Here is a 20,472-nt window from a genome sequence, read left to right as displayed (position 1 = left end):
AATAGCTGTGCAGCAACGATCCCCATCCAACCTGACAGAGCTTGAGAGGATCTGCAGAGAAGAATGGGAGAAACTCCCCAAATACAGGTATGCCAAGCTTGTAGCATCGTACCCAAGAAGACAAGAGGATGTAATCGCTGCCAAAGTGCTTCAACAAAGTACTGAGTAAAGGATTTGAATACTTATGTAAATGTGATATTTGCAAAAAAAATCTAAAAAAGTTTTTTTGCTTTGTCATTATGGGGCATTGTGTGTGGATTGATGAGGGGAGAAACAATTGAATCAATTTAAGAATAAGGCTGTAATGTAACAAAATGTGAAAAAAGTCAAAGGTCTGAACACTCTCCAGATGCACTGTATTTCCCATGGCTCTGCGCACACACACACACACACACACACACACACACACACACACACACACACATTAGCATACACTCAAACTTGCAATATGCTACTCATAAGAAACTGGCAGAGATGATTAAGCTAACAAGTATAGGTGATAGATAATTTCACTATAATGCACAAGCCATTGTCTATTTGCTTATGTAGGTATAAATGCACAAGTCCTTTCTCTCTGCTGAATTTCAAGCTCAACGAACAGAGAAACTAATGGTCAATTAATTGGACAGAGATGCAACTGATGGAGGCATCATGCCCATTCTTGGGGATAGTCCCAGATGTCATTAGGCTTTTTTGTTTTTTTCATCTCTCTGATAAAGTCAGTTAAGGCTGAATTCAAATGAACCCACACAGTTCAGTTGGCTTAGTTCAGTAGGTGCTGCATGGTGTCAACAACTAGACACTAGGGTTGAATGGTGCGAACCCGGTTACTGAGATTTACTAAAAATCATTGCTCCTAAAATCATAACTGCTAGAATTTGATAATAAAAATTGATAAGAAATTGATAATAAATTATTCATATGAACAGCGTGGCGTGAAATTGAACTTTTTTCTTGTAACAGGTTTGTTGCATTTGCTGTAGCCTATGCTACAGTAATATAAAGACCGAATGCGAGGGTAATTTACTCATCTCCATCTGGCTTTTGGCAGTCACCTTACTTTTTAATTGTAAAGATTATTATTTTTTAATTGCATCTGCAGAGTTTTAAAACAGCCTATCACTCGAATATAATTTATTTAAATCAGTGCAAACTCGAGCACTCTTGCAGTCTTTCTCTCCATCAACTCCCTTCATATTTCACCCAAAATAGATCATCCTGTTCTAGATTGATACATAGCCCTAGATGTCCCAGACTATCTCTTTCAAGTAATAAATTCAATACAGTATTAGCCATATATTTGCCTAATTAATGATGGGTTATGCATAATACGTTTCTAACTTATAGCCTCTGCCTCTTGCACAATACGCACGCACTTGTGCTCCGCTGGCCTCTCCTTAAAAATCGTGTCTCATGCAGGAAAAGCTAGACTAGAATAGCTTGCTGGACATCATTTTTTTTGCATTTCTTATACAAATAGACTATTCGAAGAGGGATGCAAGCTATTCTTTTGTGAATGTTAAAAATACAGTAGCCAATAGAACTCACAGGTAGTTTGAAACAGTGGAGGCTCCTCAGAGGTGGAAAGGGAGGACCTTATTTGGGTGTATTTTTTGTTCTTTCGCTTTCAGTTACCTAGATGAATGCACCTAGCTAGTTTAGCCCACTCAAACACCAGGCTCAAACAACTACTGTACACTGACTGTACTGCATGATTGCAGCGTGTTTACTAACAAGTTAGTTCTAGTAGCTAAAAGAAAAGGTCAGAGGAGGAGAGCGCGTAAATAGTTGAAAGAAGGAATTATACAGTACGAGTCAAAAGTTTGGACACACCTACTCAATCAAGGGTTTTTGTTAATTTTGACTATTTTCTACATTATAGAATAATAGTGAAGACATCAAAACTATGAAATAACACATATGGAATTAAAAAAGTGTTAAGTGTTAAACAAATCAAAATATATTTTATATTTGAGATTCTTCAAAGTAGCCACTCTTTGCCTTGATGACAGATTTGCACACTCTTGGCATTCTCTCAACCAGCTACATGCTTTTTCAACAGTCTTGAATGAGTTCCCACATATGATGAGCACTTGTTGACTGCTTTTCCTTCACTCTGTGGTCCAACTCTTCCCAAATCATCTCAATTGGGTTGAGGTTGGCTGATTGTGGAGGCCAGGTCATCTGGTGCAGCACTCCATCACGCTCAATGGTCAAATAGCCCTTACACAGCCTGGAGGTGTATCAATGTATCATTGTCCTGTTGAAAAACAAATGATAGTCCCACTAAGCGCAAACCAGATGGGATGGCTTATTACTGCAGAATGCTGTGGTAGCCATGCTGGTTAAGTGTGCTTTGAATTCTAAATCAATCACAGACAGTGTCACCAGCAAACTACCCCCACACCATCACACCTCCTCCTCCATGCTTCACAGTGGGAACCACACATGCGGAGATCATCCGTTCACCTACTCTGCGTCTCACAAAGACATTTGGACTGAAATTTGGACTCATCAGACCAGAGGACAGATTTTCAACAGTCAAATATCCATTGCTCGTGTACTCTTGATCCAAGCAAGTGTCTTCTTATTATTGGTGTCCTTTAGTAGTGATTTCTTTGCAGCAATTGAAGAAACGTTCAAAGTTCTAGAGATTTTCCGCATTGACTGACCTTCATGTCTTAAAGAAATTATGGACTGTCATTTCTCTTTGCTTATTTGAGCTGTTCTTGCCATAATATGGACTTGGTCTTTTACTAAATAGAGATATCCTCTGTATACCACCCCTACCTTGTCACAACACAACTGATTGGCTCAAACGCATTAAGAAGGAAAGAAATTCCAGAAATATACTTTTAAGAAGGGCACACATGTTAATTGAAGCTGGTTGGGAGAATGCCAAGTGTGCAACACTGTCATCAAGGCAAAGCATGGCTATGTTGAAGAATCTCAAATATAAATGTATTTTGATTTGTTTAACACTTCTTCGGTTACTACATGATTCCATATGTGTTATTTCATAGTGTTGATGTCTTCACTATTATTCTGCAATGTAGAAAATAGTAAAATAAAGAAAAACCCTGGAACCAGTACCTGTGTCCAAACTTTTGACTGGTACTGTATATACAAAGAGCAAAGTGATCATGCTGTTTTTATATAGAAAGTGAACTGTCTTTGTGTGTGATCAGGGGTCTGTTCATTCTGCTGATTCTGTTGAAAAACGTTTCTTAAATGGAACGAAACAGGGATAAACTTACCTGAATTTGTCCAATGGAAAATCTCATTTGCAACTGTTGGACTAATGATACCACCCTAGATCAGCTAGACGCAGGCAAGAGTATGCAAGGCGGTATTAAATGTGTCACTGTCTGTCACCTTGATTACTCAATTCTCTCAAACTGTGTACCTACATTGTATGATGGGTGCATAGAACATTTGAGTATCATGTAGTAGCCTACACCTATCGATGTTACATTGAGCTGGGTGAATGGAATATGAATGACAGTCATCCAATATGCTGTAATAGAAATAAGGCCATGCTCATTCAAAAAAAAAATATCCTCCCTCATCGGCCCCAACCTCCACCGGTTTGAAAGAAGAGCAAATGGACTATGGCAGTAGGCTATAGCAGTTAGACACATTCAATTTTTGTGAAGAGAAATGAAAGCCTTCTGCACCTAATTATAGTCCTATACTTTTCAAGGATGTCATTAGAATAACGACGATAAGGACAACGAATCGCATTTCATTTAACTGTTGAAAGCGAGGAAGGAATGAAGCAATGATAGAGAAAGAGGAGGTAGGCTAATAACATTAGGGGAAATATTATGACTTTATATGCGACAGCCTATTAATTATACAAATAGGCCCTATTTTATTTCAACATTTAAATCCAATTTGCTAGCCTATACTTGTAACTTTGTAGTCAACATTTGCTGCACCAGAATCGGTTTGTTCTCTCCCTGCGTTATCATGGTTTGAACGATGTGCGTAATTCCAGTCCATACAATACAATATGGTACATTGATACAGTTCACGCTCAAAAATATTAGCCTACTGTAGCTAGTTTAATTTATTTACCCAAGAGAGCATATAGCTAGCAACATCTATGGGCTTGTATGTTTTTCTGTCGTGTGTAAATGTGCAGTATAGCTTATATCATAAATGTATTGGAGAATGTAATGGCACAATCATTTGGGATTTTGAGGCTTGGGCTCATTAAAAGTCTTTAATGTAGGGCTCATACAATAGATGTAATGTATTACTCTTCAGGTTCAGGTTGCATCAGGCTTGAATTGTTTTATCAAATGTCTAATCAAATCCAGACATAGGCCTATTTATATGCTTTATATTGTTTTTGAATGGCATTTCCTGTTCTGGCGGGAAATACCTGGTAACCCGGGAGAAAAGTTATTTATTCTCGGGGTGGAATATTTGTAAATACACGAAAATATTCAACCATACTAGACACCACCTATATAGGCCTAAGCATGCTATAACGTAGCGCATGCTATAACGTAGGCGTAAGCCTAAATGTACATTGTCTTGTATATATCAATTTCACATGTGATCCTATTGGATGTTAATGGGATAACATGTGACAACATGTAAAAGAAACATGTAATAACATGAAACTACATGTGACAACTGCTAATTCATTTTCACCTGTGAAGGTTTTTCACATGTGAAAATACATTTCCACATGTGAGAGTTAGATTTTCACATGTGAAAGTTTATAATGTTGGTGTGGCATACTATTCTATTTTTACGTCACTCCTAAATCCCCATGATGAATATAATACTTTTAGTGTCATTTTAACAAAGGTGAGATTTACTTTGAAGTCCAAAGCCAGGTGAAATGTGTTATTGACACAGATATGGTAGCAGGAATATCGGCATGCCGTGAACCAGGTCGCAATTGTAAATGAGAACTTGTTCTCAACTTGCCTACCTGGTTAAATAAAGGTGGAAAAAAAAAAAAAAAAAAAACAGTAGGTTGTGAGTTCATATCCCAGGTGAGGGACATGTTGAATAATAATTACTGTAAAAATAAACATAATGTAATCATGTATGTCAAAGTGTATAAAATATGTAAGTTGAAAGCACTGCGACTGCAAGACGTTCCAGGAACATCCTCACAACTAATTTTTCTTTGCAGGGCATCATCTGGGAAACTTCATGTGAAATATAATCACATGTGAAGTGTTCCAAAACCACATGGTTTCATATGATTTCACATGTGAAAGATTATGTGATCATGTGAAAATGTATGTGAAACTTCATGTGAAATATCATCACATGTCATGTGTTCCAAAACCACATGGTTGAACATGATTTCACATGTGCAAAACGTAGACATTTCACATGTGAAATTATGTGATTTTACACATGTGTAATCATGTGGACTAAGGCCTACCTTGTCTTCAAGTAGATGATTCTCTGCTTGGAAACTAATCACGGGTCTATATGCAGTTGAAGTCGGAAGTTTACATACACTTAGGTTGGAGTCATTAAAACTTGTTTTTCAACCACTCCACAAATTTCTTGTTAAACACACTATAATTTTTGCAAGTCGGTTAGTACATCTTCTTTGTGAATGACTCAAGTAATTTTTTCCAATAATTGTTTACCAACAGATCACTTATAATTCACTGTATCACAATTCCAGTGGGTCAGAAGTTTACATACACTAAGTTGACTGTGCCTTTAAACAGTTTGGAAAATTCCAGAAATTTATGTAATGGCGTTAGAAGCTTCTGATAGGCTAATTGACATCATTTGAGTCAATTGGAGGTGTACCTGTGGATGTATTTCAAGGCCTAGCATCAAACTCAGTGGCTCTTTGCTTGACATCATGGGAAAATCAAAAGAAATCAGCCAAGACCTCAGAAAAACAATTGTAGACCTCCACAAGTCTGGTTCATCCTTGGGATCAATTTCCAAATGCCTGAAGGTACCACGTTTATCTGTACAAACAATAGTACGCAAGTATAAACACCAAGGGACCATGCAGCCATCATACTGCTAAGAAAGGAGACACGTACCGTCTCCTAGAGATGAACGTACTTTGGTGTGAAAAGTGCAAATCAATCCCAGAACAACAGTAAAGGACCTTGTGAAGATGCTGGAGGAAACAGGTACAAAGGTATCTATATCCACAGTAAAACAAGTCCTATATCGACATAACCTGAAAGGCCACTTAGCAAGGAAGAAGCCACTGCTCCAAAACCGCCATAAAAAAAGACAGACTATTGATTGCAACTGCACATCGGGACAAAGATCGTACTTTTTGGAGAAATGTCCTCTGGTCTGATAAAACAAAAATAGAACTGTTTGGCCATAATAACCAAAAAGGGGGGGGGGCTTGCAAGCTGAAGAACACCATCCCAACCGTGAAGCACGGGGGTGGCAGCATCATGTTGTGGGGGTACTTTGCTGCAGGAGGGACTGATGCACTTCACAAAATAGATGGCATCATGAGGACGGAAAATGATATAGATATATTGAAGCAACATCTCAAGACATCAGTCAGGAAGTTAAAGCTTGGTCGCAAATGGGTCATCCATATGGACAATGACCCCAAGCATACTTCCAAAGTTGTGGCAAAATGGCTTAAGGACAACAAAGTCAAGGTATTCGAGTGGCCATCACAAAGCCCTGACCTCAATCCTATAGAAAATGTATGGGCAGAACTGAAAAAGCGAGTGCGAGCAAGAAGGCCTACACACCTGACTCAGTTACACCAGCTCTGTCAGGAGGAATGGGCCAAAATTCACCCAACTTATTGTGGGAAGCTTGTGGAAGGCTCCCCAAAACGTTTGACCCAAGTTAAACTTTTTTTAAGGCAATGCTACCAAATACTAATTGAGTGTATGTAAATTTTCTGACCCACTAGGAATGTGATTAAAGAAATAAAAGCTGAAATAAATCATTCTCTCTACCATTATTCTGACATTTCACATTCTGAAAATAAAGTGGTGATCCTAACTGACCTAAAACAGGGACTTTTTACTAGGAGTAAATATCAAGAATTCTGAAAAACTTGAGATTAAATGTATTTGGCTAAGGTGTATGCAAACTCCCGACTTCAACTGTATAATTTAATCAATTTTGAATTCAGCCTGTAACACAACAAAATGTGGAATAGGTCAAGGCGTATGGATACTTTTTGAAGGCACTGTATGTGTTTTCTCGCCCTTATTAGCAGCAAAGTAATCTGATATTTAACTTGGCGCTTCTTCGAAAACATATTCAATACAGCATCCATCAAGTCCTATCAAAACTGGAACGTGCCTTTCTTTTAACATAGCTAGATCGCTACTGCCATCTGGTGGCTGTGGGCACCTACTGCTCTCATATGCAAAGATAGGCCATATCCATGCGCTCCAATGAGGTAAGGTGGTTTTCCAGCTACGAGTTGGCTGAAATATTTGGCCTTGTATCATGGGAAGACGTTGGTCACAAATTCTAACGCTATATCAATGACCCAAACCATTACATAGGCTTATTATGATTGGTTTGAAGTCTGGACCCTGTATCATGATGATGAACTTAAAATAAAATCTCCAGCACTAATGGTCGGTGGTTGATGTATCGGTTTCATCAGTTGCTGTCAAGTAGGCTATGCAACAGATGATAATATGAGAGCATTATCACCCATCGCGCGAAGCCTCCAGTAAAAAGCTGGTCCGCCCTTCAGAGCTTCAGCCACAGAACATATTTTTGCACTCGAACAAAACGCATGCGCATCGAGCAAAGCAATTTGTCCGTTGCAGACCAGCGCAGACGGATGTGATCGAGGCAAGAATCACCTGTATTCTGGCATTCATGGTGACAGTGAGTACAGTTACATTGGAATTTCCTATTTGAAATATAATTGAATGCTAAACTGTGAATTATAGATTCAACACCAACAATCCAGATGGCAAATGAGAATTCAGTCAGCATAATCTACAATAATGATAATTTTTACACATGATTGAGGACTAGATAATTATTGCCAGCATAGTTTCTTGACAATCTCGTTCTATCTTTGGGATGTAGCTATCCAATTGAATGGTTATGTATTTATTGCTGTAGTCATAACTTGCACCAGATGCCATGTTGTCCATTTTTTAAGAAAAACACCAATGCTTTAAGTATTGTATTATTTCGTTACATGTATTCTTAGTCTTTATTAGAACCTAATACATGCTTAAAATGCTGTCTAACCCCCAAGGATCCATCTGTGTTGCATCTGAGGATGCTAGGATGGAGGCAGTAACGCCTTGTCTGTATAACTAACACCACGCCTCCGTCTTTCTCGTCTAGTGCATTTTTCATCGCAGAGCGCGCTACAATAGTTTGATCCTGCAAACGAAAGGCTATAATGCTTGGTAATAGGCGTTTAGTAGCTTATATATATTTATGCATTACTGTCAGTGACCGTAATTTGCATAGCCAAATGGTACTACATTTCTCGCTATAATAAATTAAAGCTTGGACAGTGTAAAAGTTCGCGCAGGGATCATTCTGTTATGTTGAAGTGGTCAGAGTATTCCGAAAGACATGCGCACTCGAAATTATGTGACGACATGCCATGGTGATTCCCTCAGTAATATTCTTCCTCTGAGATGATTATACAGTACCATGGTTTCATGATGTTGTACCAGTCTTTAAAATGTCGTATTCATCCACATGAAGATATGGATTAGGGATGGATGACTGACACCTGCCTTCTATGTCATCATGTTCTGGACCGAATTGATTGCAGTGTGCTGCATTGTTTTGTCGGGGTGTGTGTTCTCCTGTATTGTGTGTCTGTCCTACATCTTCAGCATGATGTTGTGTCTTGGTCTGCAGCCCATGGGGTCAGAGCGGGTGGAGATGCGCAAGAGACAGATGCAGGTGCACCAGGAAGCTGCTGCCAGTGTTCTCCAAACGCAGCACGGGATGGGGAACACGCCCACCAACGCCTCCAATGCCTGTTGCTTCTGCTGGTGTTGTTGCTGCAGCTGCTCCTGGTAGGTACCACTATACCAAATATTTTTATAACTAAACCAACATAGACCATAGCCTGTCGTTTCCAATGGGAACAGATGAGTCATAGTGGGAAGAACAAGCAGGGAGGTGGGGAGAGCCAAGCACGAGCTAGTGAGGTTTCCTATTGGCCCGTTCTGGCATATATCTGCATATTTCAGTTAGGGAATGTCTACTTTGTGAAATGTGTGTGTGCAGTAACTCAATTTGCCTTTGCACTCCTTTTAAACAACTAGCTTTTTAAAAACTTTGGCAAAGCCTAAAGTCAACCAAACTTTCTAGTTTCTAGTTTTGGGAACATAAAACTGTATTGAGATCAAAAGATGAGAAAATGTGCAGAATGTAGGCCAAAATCCATATCCTTCCATCTTCTCCCACTGCCGGCTGCTGGATTTCGTGGCAATGCCACGCTGATGCTTCATATTTATACATCCAGTGAAAGATCTGACTCATTGTTCTATCTGTGACTATATTGTCCATAGTAAGGGGTTGCTTACCTAACAGCACCCTATTGCATATATAGTGCACTTCTTTTGACCAGGGTGCATAGGGCTCTTGACAAAAGTAGTGTACTACATAGGGAATAGGGTGCCATTTGGGACATAGGGGGACCTACTATAATGAGATTCCATACCATGCTCCTTCCAACACTCCAAACTCTGTGCTCTGCACAGGACACAAACAGCAGAGCATGAAAACTGAGTGTCAGCCGGTTACACACACAGTCTCATTGGGGGAAAAACACACAGGGACATTTATGTTATGGAGTTATTGACATCTACAGTGGGGCAAAAAAGTATTTAGTCAGCCACCAATTGTGCAAGTTCTCCCACTTAAAAAAGATGAGAGAGGCCTGTAATTTTCATCATAGGTACACTTCAACTATGACAGACAAAATGAGAAAAAAAATCCTGAAAATCACATTGTAGGATTTTTTATTAATTTATTTGCAAATTATGGTGGAAAATAAGTATTTGGTCAATAACAAAAGTTTATCTCAATACTTTGTTATATACCCTTTGTTGGCAATGACAGAGGTCAAACGTTTTCTGTAAGTCTTCACAGGGTTTTCACATAATGTTGCTGGTATTTTGGCCCATTCCTCCATGCAGATCTCCTCTAGAGCAGTGATGTTTTGGGGCTGTTGCTGGGCAACACGGACTTTCAACTCCCTCCAAAGATTTTCTATGGGGTTGAGATCTGGAGACTGGCTAGGCCAATCCAGGACCTTGAAATGCTTCTTACGAAGCCACTCCTTCGTTGCCCGGGCGGTGTGTTTGGGATCATTGTCATGCTGAAAGACCCAGCCACATTTCATCTTCAATGCCCTTGCTGATGGAAGGAGGTTTTCACTCAAAATCTCACGATACATGGCCCCATTTATTCTTTCCTTTACACGGATCAGTCGTCCTGGTCCCTTTGCAGAAAAACAGCCCAAAAGCATGATGTTTCCACCCTCATGCTTCACAGTAGGTATGGTGTTCTTTGGATGCAACTCAGCATTCTTTGTCCTCCAAACACGACGAGTTGAGTCCCTGGCGGCGTAGTGTGTTACTGATGGTAGGCTTTTTTACTTTGGTCCCAGTTCTCTGCAGGTCATTCACTAGGTCCCCCCGTGTGGTTCTGGGATTTTTGCTCACTGTTCTTGTGATCATTTTGACCCCACGGGGTGAGATCTTGCGTGGAGCCCCAGATCGAAGGAGATTATCAGTGGTCTTGTATGTCTTCCATTTCCTAATAATTGCTCCCACAGTTGATTTCTTCAAACCAAGCTGCTTACCTATTGCAGATTTAGTCTTCCCAGCCTGGTGCAGGTCTACAATTTTGTTTCTGGTGTCCTTTGAAAGCTCTTTGGTCTTGGCCATAGTGGAATCTGGAGTGTGACTGTTTGAGGTTGTGGACAGGTGTCTTTTATACTGATAACAAGTTCAAACAGGTGCCATTAATACAGGTAACGAGTGGAGGACAGAGGAGCCTCTCAAAGAAGATGTTACAGGTCTGTGAGAGCCAGAAATCTTGCTTGTTTGTAGGTTACCAAATACTTATTTTCCACCATAATTTGCAAATAAATTCATTAAAAATCCTACAATGTGATTTTCTGGATTTTTCTTTCTCATTTTGTCTATCATAGTTGAAGTGTACCTATGATGAAAAATACAGGCCTCTCTCATCTTTTTAAGTGGGAGAACTTGCACAATTGGTGGCTGACTAAATACTTTTTTGCCCGACTGTACGTAAGCAAGTTATGCCTCTTCCTGTTGTGTGCAGAATAAGAGCATGCTAATTCAGTCCCCATTGAGTGGGAATAGTCTCTGTCTCCACATCAACCTCAATTCAGTTATGCTAATTGTCGCAGCGCTACAGAGTGTGGCCGGGGAGCACAGATGTGGTGGATTCTCACAGGGCTTTAATTAGACTACAGGTGACTGCCACACCAGGTGTTGCAACACATCTCCAAGGACTGGATGACAGTAGTGTTTACAGAAGACCCCCCCTGCAGAGCTCACGAAGCAGGATGTGCACCTCCCACCACTTTTTTTCACCGCTTGAAACTAACAACATGCCTCTCTATCTGCTACCCACCATCCCAATTGACAATAGCAGAAACACACATTGTACATTGATACATTTTATATTTCTATTGTTTTTCACTGTTTTTCAGTCTGACTGTTAGGGCGGAGGATGAGAGGATAAAAAAAAACACCTATGAGAGGAGAGCAGAGGAAATCGCAAACTGTGATGACAGGTAACTTCTGGAATACTCTGGTCGCCGTTAGCGATCAACATCAAAATCATATAACACTTCACTAGTTCAAGATTTCAGTCAATCAGATGACTATGGTTGTGTGAGCATATAGGTCTTAAGATTATGCATATCATTGATTAGAATATTGTGATAACTATTGTATAATAATGAGAATCAGCTCTTCACAAGTATATCCCCTATACAGCTAGCCACATACTGTAAGAAAAAAAGAAGAGGGGATATAGTTTAGCCTGTTTAATGTTGACTTTAAATGTGGTCTCTAGACATGGAGATCCTATTAAATGACTTATATGTCATTTAATGTTTCGAGTAATTACAAGTTCGGAGTTCCATATGTATTTGAATGGAGCTAGAGCTGAAACATTGACATTGAACAGTCTCAACGATATCTACTGTATGAAATAAAGCGCATGGTCCCTCTTTTGTAGCCCCAAGCCTATTCTGGAGGATGCAATGACATGGACCATGTCATTTGAGAGGCTGATGAAGAGCTCTGCAGGGCGGGGCTGCTTCCGCCAGTTCCTGAGGACAGAGTTCAGTGAAGAGAACATGATGTTCTGGTTGGCCTGCGAGGAGCTGAAGAAGGAGACCAACAAAACTGTGGTGGAGGATAAAGTACGACAGATCTACAAGGACTTCATCTCCATCCTCTCCCCTAAAGAGGTGAGCCTACACCACCCTAGGCATTTATATGACTGAGGTAGTTTACTCTAATTACGCTCTAAGTTCAAGCAATAAGCCTATCATTTTTTTCTCTCTATAGAGTATTCTTATTCCCTTTAAATGGTTATTTCCTTCTCCAGGTGAGTTTGGACTCGCGTGTTCGAGACGTGATTAACAAGAACATGTTGGAGCCCACGTCGCACACGTTCGAAGACGCCCAGCAGCAGATCTACACGCTAATGCAGAGAGACTCATACCCACGCTACATGAACTCCACAGCGTACGCAGAGCTGCTGCAGGACCTGGCCGAACAGCCACCTGCCACCGAGCCATAGACTCTCACTCACCATCAATCACTCTGCACTGCTTTTAGAGGACACTTGTCTTATCCAAAGGGGGGTTTAGGTTTAGCTTTCAGTTACAGTTCAAATGTTGATTGATCAACAGGTTAATAAGCTGTATTTGCCAAACAGTATTTATTAAGGTGTAAACTACTGTTTATATTACCTTGAATATTGACTTTCCAAAATACTCAGAGCAAGCAAGAACATACGCTAGATTCAGTTCCCGATTGCATATATATATATATTTATATTTTTATATATTCCCTAGCGCTTGGCATTGCACTTTTCTGAGGGGGAAGCATGTTGTATCAGTGAGCACTGCATTCGTGTGTAGGTCTATTGTCAGCCTTAAAGCATAAAATGAGGTTTGACTTATTGTGAAGAAGACATGGGGAAGTGCCTTGGCATTAGATCATTCACCTTCAAGATCGTTTGAATAAAATATCACAGAAATGGTGCAACAGTTGATCACAATAATAGTAACTTTTTACATATAGTGTAAGCTGATACCTGGAAATAGATCTTGCCTGTGGATTTTAATATTGTGATGCTGATTCAGTCCAATTTTTTTTTCTCACACAAAACGTAAACAGGAATATAATATATGTATGAAATAAATAGAATGTGACCATTCATATATGGTATTTGTGTATTGAATTGACAGAACATTGCTTCCAATTCTTACAAATCTATTAAAGCACAATACTTTTATGCCATATTCTTATTTTACTCTTGCATTATATCAGGCTTTTATACATTCATTAAGTTATTTATTACAAATCAACATATTAAGAATCATATTTTCAAACCATACAATCTAAGATACTCCCAACACATGTATTCCCTGGGAAAGATGGCATCCCAATAGCAAACAGCTACACTACTGGCAACTGGCAACATTAACGATTCAAATACTGAGGATTCCACCTGGCTCCAGCAGAAAATACAATAGTTTTAGTTATGATGTCCCTCACCCCAGCTTGTCTCTAGCCCTAGGGCCTGTCTCGGACTCTGTCTCTGACAGCCAGAGTTAGCAGGTTCTATTGAGTGAGGTCTGTGGTTCAGACAGTCTATGGAGCGTCACAGGTGTCACCTTCGATGAGCTCTGATGGTGGTGGGTGTGTGGGTCTAACTGTTAGATTGGAGGAAGCTGCTTTTCAATAAACTGCTTGATATCCATCATTTCCTGTGGGATGCAAGAAAGACAAGTATTACTGCACAAAATATAAAGTCATTTCATATCAATTCAATAGTGCATGTCCAAAGTCTTCAAAAAGTGCCAATCTTCATTCTAGTCTCTTCTCACAGCCACTGTGCAAACCATACTAACCTCAGGGCAGGCACTGTGTGGCATTCTGGGATAGGTCTTGAAGATGATGTTGGATGGATTGCAGAGGGTCTTTAGCTTCTCTACAGTGAGACATCCAAACATTACGGGCACCAGAGGGTCCGCCTCGCCATGGCACTGCAGGACATGCATCTCATTGTTGGCAGAGTTTCTCGATGCCTGAAAAAAGATTTCATTAGGGTTATATTTCAAATCAGCTACAATTTGCAATGCCTCTTAAATGATTTGGTCTGTCTTGGACGTTGAACATTGTTGATTTGTGTGATTTGGTAAAGTAACAAGCTGATAGACTGTTTGCATTCCAAAACAATTGAATGGATCATATGCATAACCTAAGTGCACCACAGAACACTTCTAATGCAGGATACAGTGTATTACCTGGGGGAAGGAGTTCCGTAGAGGTAGCCAGCAGCTGAGGGCAACCACTCCCCCCAGCTTCTGTTGGGTTGTGAGAGCTGTGTACAGAGACAACGCTCCACCCTATTTATGCCAAAGCACACAAAAACATGAATACTCACTGTCTTACCACTGAATTATGTAGATTTCAGCATTGTTTTACAGTTTTTTGTTGTCATACACTAGTCTACCTGAGAAAATCCACCAAGAACAATTCTGTGTGATGGTATTCCATTCTTCACTTCTTGATCTATCAGTGCTTTAACTGAGGAGATTGGAAGCAGTAAATCAAATCAAGCTCAAATAGAATCATGTCAAGCTCAAGTTCATACCGTTTTAAACTTCCATCATACTGTAATGTCCTAGTACTGCTACATTAAAACCTACTACTCTAACTTACTATTCTCTGAAGCCTGTTTAATACCAGCTTCGTCTTCCTCTGCATCTGTTTGCAATCCGATGATGTCAAACCTAAAACATAGAGGGGAGTGATTAACCCAAATAGTACTGTTCTTCGATATTGCCTACTTTATATCAAATGAAAGAGACTTCCCTTCTTACCAGGAGGGCATGGACATCCCCATGTTTAATGTAACAGGCTTGATTGGACTGAAAAATCAAAATAACAAAAATATTTCAATGTCAGTAATAAATGAATATACTAAAACCCAATGTCATCAATAATCACTATCATCAACATTATCCAAATACAGGAGCTGTACTTGTCCACAGAGGTACTCACGCGTGAGGACAGATGTATTTCACATGTGGTGTCCGGATCCCAGCAAAGGCCTCTGCCCAGCCATGGCTATGAACAAAAGCAAATGACATTTTATGAGCTATAGACTATAGTGAAAGGGAATAATAACAACAGATAACCCTGAAGTCAATGGTGAGTGGAAGGAGTAAGATGAGGGATGAAACTAATAAGCTGCACATACCCAGTGTCACCTAGGCCATGAAGAAATATCACCTGTAATGCAAAATATATACATAAATGTACAATGTGGTTAGCTTTATTGACAACACTTCAATGTCTATGGTTGGTAAATCTAGGTCATGGGTGGCCAACCCTCCACCTGGAGAGCTACTGTGCAGGATTTTGTTACAGCCCACTTGATTCTAGCTTCCCACGAGTGGTCCTTTACTGAGAATACAGACGTAAGTGAGACTATAGTTTTAATGTGAGGGCAAGTTATTGTCCGCAACAATAAACTATGCATTCAAAACTCGCTGTCAAAAATCATCTTAACTCACCGCTGCAGTGGCTTTCCGAGCAGCAGGTACAATAGCAGGCAAGGGCACTGACATACTATTACCGCACATACAACGTACAGGCAGCTGTTATTCTCCAAGAGAATTGACGATGTATCCTTGGATGGAACGAAAACGTTAAATTTGTATCGCCCTTGTTATTACATGCGATAATTACGGGAACAGTATGTTTTCGTACTCGCGGGCATCAGTTTGGCAAAGAGAGAGCGCAGTAAGAATTCATTAACTGGTAAACCCAGTGGATAGGACAATGTACTAATCCATTCAATTCGTAGAAAATACAGATGGTCTAAAAGTCTGTGAAACAATGGCACTTCCGTTTCCGGCAAATGCCAGATTGTGTGTCACGTGAGCAATATCCATGGTAGCCGATTTTGTCCTTGGGTGACGTTGACATGTGGAGAGGACGATGTCTTTTACGAGAAAACCTAGTGGGAAGGCATTAGATATTTTGCAGAATTTGCCTCGTATTTCATTAGCAAACTTACGACCTGAACCGGGGACCAAGAAGGCTGTAAGTATGCGTTTATCAGACCAGCAGTTGCTGAATAGCTAGCAAGCTAACTAGCATGGCTAGTAGTAGCCATCAGCTAACGTTAGCTAGCTACTGTAACTTAGCCAGCCAAAGATGGCTTGCTTGTACAAATAGTAGCTATCTATAGATAAATCTCTTGTTTACCCCTAGAATGTAAGCACAACATCTGATTTTAACACAATTGGTCAGTTATCATCACTGTCTGCTATATCAAACACAAGCAAATGGCATAGTAGTTATAATTTCTAGTCAGACAGTTTTGGTCTCGTCTCAAACAGACATTTGTTGCATGAATTCATTGTGCCAATGACAAACAATTAGCGATTAATTACTATGGATATATTATTGAACATTAATAGTGAAGAATATGTACAGCTGTTCTAACGCTGGTATTTTTCATATTGTCTATTATTTTGCAGGAGAAGAAGCGAGGCAGAGGCCAACATGGAGGAAACAGAAGTGGCCGGGGTCACAAGGGGGAGAGGCAGCGAGGCAACCGACCTCGTCTGGGGTTCGAGGGGGGTCAGACTCCCTTCTATCTAGCCATCCCAAAATACGGCTACAATGAGGGACACAGGTAAATACATTGATGTCCATTGTTGAACACTCCATGTTCTATCATCAAATGATCATACTATACAGAGTTGGTGGCCTAGAAGCAAAAAAGGCCTTGTAACTTTTCATACTGCATCTCTGTACATACATAGCTAGAGACAGGAGATTATACTCACAAATTTGTGCTCTTCCCAGTCGGCGGGCTCAGTACCAGCCCCTGACCCTGAACAGGCTGCAGTATCTGATTGACCTGGGCCGGGTTGACCCCACTCAGCCCATTGACCTGACTCAGCTGGTTAATGGCAGGGGAGTGACCATCCAGCCACAGAAGAGGGACTATGGTGTTCAGCTTGTTGGCGAGGTAAGATGGTTGCCTTGGCTACGTTCACACGTAAACTGTCATAGTTAGCCGATGTCTCCGCTTGATTTGGGGGAGTTAATTGTTACAGAAGCTTCAATTAAACATTGGAGATGAAGCACAATCTCACAAAGGCAGTTAAGTGCTTATCTGTAAGAGATGTTAATCATACTCTCCTTGCATTGTGTTTTGTCCAAATAAATCACCCCAGCCAATGGTCCCAGTTGATCATGATTTATTAGCTGTTGTTAAATAGGAAACAGCATGTTAGTTGTGCAGGGCTTAATGATGTTGATGGCTGTCGATGGCAAAATCCCTTGCATCACATTTTCATACTGGGGAGACCTGACGTTCGATCTCCCCCTATCTGCAAGCGGGGCCAATGACACACCATGTCATCGGAATTGAACCAACCAATAAGAATGTTTGAACATTAAATACACCTTTCTTTAGAGGCAAGTGGAAACATAACCAACCCTGTTACATTCTCCCCCACTGAATTACACTTGCATACTATAAAGAAACAAAACGAGGTATGCAATACCTTGCAATATATATGTCACTAAATATTCCAGTGCAAAGACTATTCTCTAAAGAGAATTGGGGGAATTTAAAGACCCCTTAGGAAAGCATGCATGTTACATGTTCAGTACACTCAGTGACGATAAGAACCTTCATCGTGGACACCCTTCAAAACTGTCGCCCTCATGGAGGTGGGTTCTACATACTGGTACGTCTTCTTTTTTGACAGCAAACTTTTGGTAACGTGATATAGTACACCCATTTTCAGAGTGAGCTTCTCCCAGGTCTTCAGAATCTGCAGAGCCTCGAGTGGTTCATGGCCACGTTCCCTCCTAAAAGGTCTCCGGCCCCTGTCCACATAGAAGACAACTCTTTCGAGTGCGTCATTCTGGCGCTGCTTTGATATCAGGTCGTCACGGGATAGCACTCTCACATCTGACATCTCAGATGGCACCAGTGACTGAGTGAGCTGAGGCAGTAGCAGCGCACCGTTCTGTAGACCAGCCTCCCCTTGCGACCTCAGGACTGCTGGCACCACTTCATTTGACAGAGAACCAGGAGAAGGTTGGGAGGTAGTTTGGCAGTCCACGACAATTTCACAGGCATCTGCCTCAATTGACGGTGAGCAGCTCTCGAGGTTGAATGGGTGGTTCGACCAGCGGAACACATCTTGCACCTTCTCAGCATGAACTCCTGCAGCTTCTTCCAGCAGGGACTTGTATGGAACCCTTGTGATGTGGTGGAGATGTGGTGGATGTGGTGCACAAATGGCTGTCTACTGAGTGCATCAGCAATGACCTTCTTGGGACCGGGGATGTACTTGATGTCAAACTCGAATGGAGTGAGTTTAGCAACCCATCTCTGTTCACAGGCTGGCCTAGCATGACCTGATCGAGGAGAGCTCGTTTCAACTGACTAAAGGCCTGTTTGAACTCACCAGTCCAGTCTGCTGCTGTGAGTTTCCTATGGATTTCTCGTTTCCTCTTGCCTTTACCATGGCTTGGTGCCTTCGTCCCATTTGTCAGCCCATGCAGAGGCTTAGCGATGGTGGAGCACCACTCAATGAACTCCTGGTAATAGACTATCATTCCGAGAGAACCGAATCTTCCCCTGGGAGGGCACGCCCGTGTTATCCTCCATGAGATCCTCTGTCATCCCTGCAATAGCCTTCACTTTTTCTGGGTCTGTGGCCACACCTTCACTGATGACACCAACCAATAAGAATGCTTGAACATTAAATACACCTTTCTTTAGAGGCACGTGGAAACATAACCAACCCTGTTACATATGTAATGCAAGGAGTATGGCTATTTCTTGAACTGTGTTGTTGGTTAAGGGCTTGTAATTAAGCATTTCACAGTAAGGTCTACTACACCTGTTGTATTCAGCACGTGACAAATAACATTTGATTTAGATTTTATTTGAATCTGTAGTTATTTAGTGCACCTATCTTTTGCCAGTAGGTGGCAGTATTTAGTTAAGATTGTAGCTGTCATTACCCAAAGACTGTTTTTCCCATCCCGCTAGTTTGTTCTGTTTTGGAAGTCTATTTTATTTAATGTTGCATTCAATTGTGTGTGTTACTAGGGTGCTGGTATCTTTGCGGCGAAAGTCAACATAGAAGTTCAGATGGCGTCTGAAGAGGCCATTGCTGCCATTGAGAGAAACGGAGGGATGGTCACTACAGGTTTCTATGACCCCAGAAGTCTTGGTGAGTAGTAGTGACACGTTAGGCCAAAACTTAATGATCTTGCCATGACGCCACTTACATTGTATGCATTTTGGAGTGTTTGTAACCCTGTGCTTTCCTCTGTCTGTTAGCGGTCCTCTGTAAGCCTGTCCCATTCTTCATAAGTGGACAGCCCATTCCAAAGAGAATGTTGCCTGGGGAAGACATGGTCCCCTACTACACAGATGCTGCCAACCGGGGTTACCTGGCAGATCCAGAGAAGATTCAAAAAGCACGGATAGCCTTGGCCCAGAAGTATGGCTACGTTTTACCGGACATTTCCAAAGACGAACTGTTCCACATGCTCTCTATGATAAAGGACCCCAGACGGATCTTCTTTGGCCTCTCGCCAGGCTGGGTCGTCAACATGGCCGAGAAGAAGATACTGAAACCGACTGATGATAAACTGCTCCAATATTACAGTTCATAAATGATTCAAATTGACATGCTCGCTCTGTTGATGTACATAAATGTCATGATTTTTTTTGTGATTGTTTTTAAAAGGAATGTCTCTGAGAACAACTTGACAATAGATTCAGCTTTTTCTTAACACCACTGATCTACTGCGTGTGTTGTATTAAATGTTCATCATTTAGTGCCATTGTCCTGTCGTTCATCTTAGGGGTGTTTCACCCAAGATCTGACAATGTGTTTCTATGGTGCAGCTCTGTATGTAATGCACCATGCTTTATGATCAACGCTTATAGTGGTTGGAGGAGTTCATTTTGATTAGGTTACAAACATGGTACGGTCGTGCACTGATCAGGGAAATTCTTGGGATAGCGGACACTTGGACTAATGTGTTGACTTTGATAAGTAACCCCACTGCAGTCTCGGATGAAAGTGCTGTAATGATCACTTCCGCTGGTGGTGCTTTAGTTCCCCTAGCTGGAAACGCCAATGTCCAACATGATGGAAGGAACATAAGAAATAAGAAACATAAGATGACTCAAAGAATGAAA

At 40.9% G+C, this 20,472-nt stretch overlaps 3 protein-coding genes across 3 annotated transcripts; 2 read left to right on the top strand and 1 right to left on the bottom strand.

Annotated features, from left to right (window-relative positions):
* Positions 1-8,727: 8,727 nt before the first annotated feature.
* LOC139367170 (regulator of G-protein signaling 20-like) lies at positions 8,728-13,380 on the top strand. The gene is made up of 5 exons (XM_071105304.1): positions 8,728-8,749; positions 8,837-9,002; positions 11,681-11,764; positions 12,214-12,448; positions 12,589-13,380. Exons 1-5 carry the CDS (start codon positions 8,728-8,730, stop codon positions 12,781-12,783), a joined length of 702 nt encoding a protein of 233 aa, XP_070961405.1. The 3' UTR covers positions 12,784-13,380.
* Positions 13,381-13,427: 47 nt separating this feature from the next.
* LOC139367171 (acyl-protein thioesterase 1-like) lies at positions 13,428-16,046 on the bottom strand. Its single transcript, XM_071105305.1, has 9 exons — positions 15,794-16,046; positions 15,478-15,509; positions 15,279-15,344; positions 15,098-15,145; positions 14,937-15,007; positions 14,728-14,801; positions 14,519-14,620; positions 14,123-14,299; positions 13,428-13,978 (listed from the first exon to the last, which is right to left on the bottom strand). The coding sequence occupies exons 1-9, from the start codon at positions 15,860-15,862 to the stop codon at positions 13,928-13,930; spliced, it is 690 nt and encodes a 229-aa protein (XP_070961406.1). The 5' UTR covers positions 15,863-16,046; the 3' UTR covers positions 13,428-13,927.
* An 89-nt stretch (positions 16,047-16,135) lies between these two features.
* Positions 16,136-20,105, top strand: LOC139366768 (large ribosomal subunit protein uL15m-like). Its single transcript, XM_071104471.1, has 5 exons — positions 16,136-16,325; positions 16,766-16,923; positions 17,097-17,262; positions 19,369-19,492; positions 19,603-20,105. Exons 1-5 carry the CDS (start codon positions 16,221-16,223, stop codon positions 19,938-19,940), a joined length of 891 nt encoding a protein of 296 aa, XP_070960572.1. The 5' UTR covers positions 16,136-16,220; the 3' UTR covers positions 19,941-20,105.
* Positions 20,106-20,472: the final 367 nt, after the last annotated feature.

Source organism: Oncorhynchus clarkii, chromosome 15, assembly GCF_045791955.1.
Source record: "Oncorhynchus clarkii lewisi isolate Uvic-CL-2024 chromosome 15, UVic_Ocla_1.0, whole genome shotgun sequence".
Taxonomy (NCBI): Eukaryota; Metazoa; Chordata; class Actinopteri; order Salmoniformes; family Salmonidae; genus Oncorhynchus; species Oncorhynchus clarkii.
The sequence above is the reverse complement of the archived record's forward strand: the minus strand, read 5'-3'. Positions and strand labels throughout refer to the sequence as shown.

Excerpts from the sequence above, each read along its gene's own strand:
- LOC139367170 (XM_071105304.1), top strand. The coding sequence starts at position 8,728 with ATGTTCTGGACCGAATTGATTG. Across the intron at positions 11,765-12,213 it reads ATCGCAAACTGTGATGACAG|CCCCAAGCCTATTCTGGAGG; the intron begins GTAACTTCTGGA and ends CCTCTTTTGTAG. Across the intron at positions 12,449-12,588 it reads CCATCCTCTCCCCTAAAGAG|GTGAGTTTGGACTCGCGTGT; the intron begins GTGAGCCTACAC and ends TTCCTTCTCCAG.
- LOC139366768 (XM_071104471.1), top strand. The coding sequence starts at position 16,221 with ATGTCTTTTACGAGAAAACCTAGTGGGAAGGCATTAGATATTTTGCAG. Across the intron at positions 16,326-16,765 it reads AACCGGGGACCAAGAAGGCT|GAGAAGAAGCGAGGCAGAGG; the intron begins GTAAGTATGCGT and ends ATTATTTTGCAG. Across the intron at positions 19,493-19,602 it reads CTATGACCCCAGAAGTCTTG|CGGTCCTCTGTAAGCCTGTC; the intron begins GTGAGTAGTAGT and ends TCTGTCTGTTAG.
- LOC139367171 (XM_071105305.1), bottom strand. The coding sequence starts at position 15,862 with ATGTGCGGTAATAGTATGTCAGTGCCCTTGCCTGCTATTGTACCTGCT. Across the intron at positions 15,345-15,477 it reads CATGGCCTAGGTGACACTGG|CCATGGCTGGGCAGAGGCCT; the intron begins GTATGTGCAGCT and ends TTTTGTTCATAG. Across the intron at positions 14,802-14,936 it reads TAAACAGGCTTCAGAGAATA|TTAAAGCACTGATAGATCAA; the intron begins GTAAGTTAGAGT and ends CAATCTCCTCAG.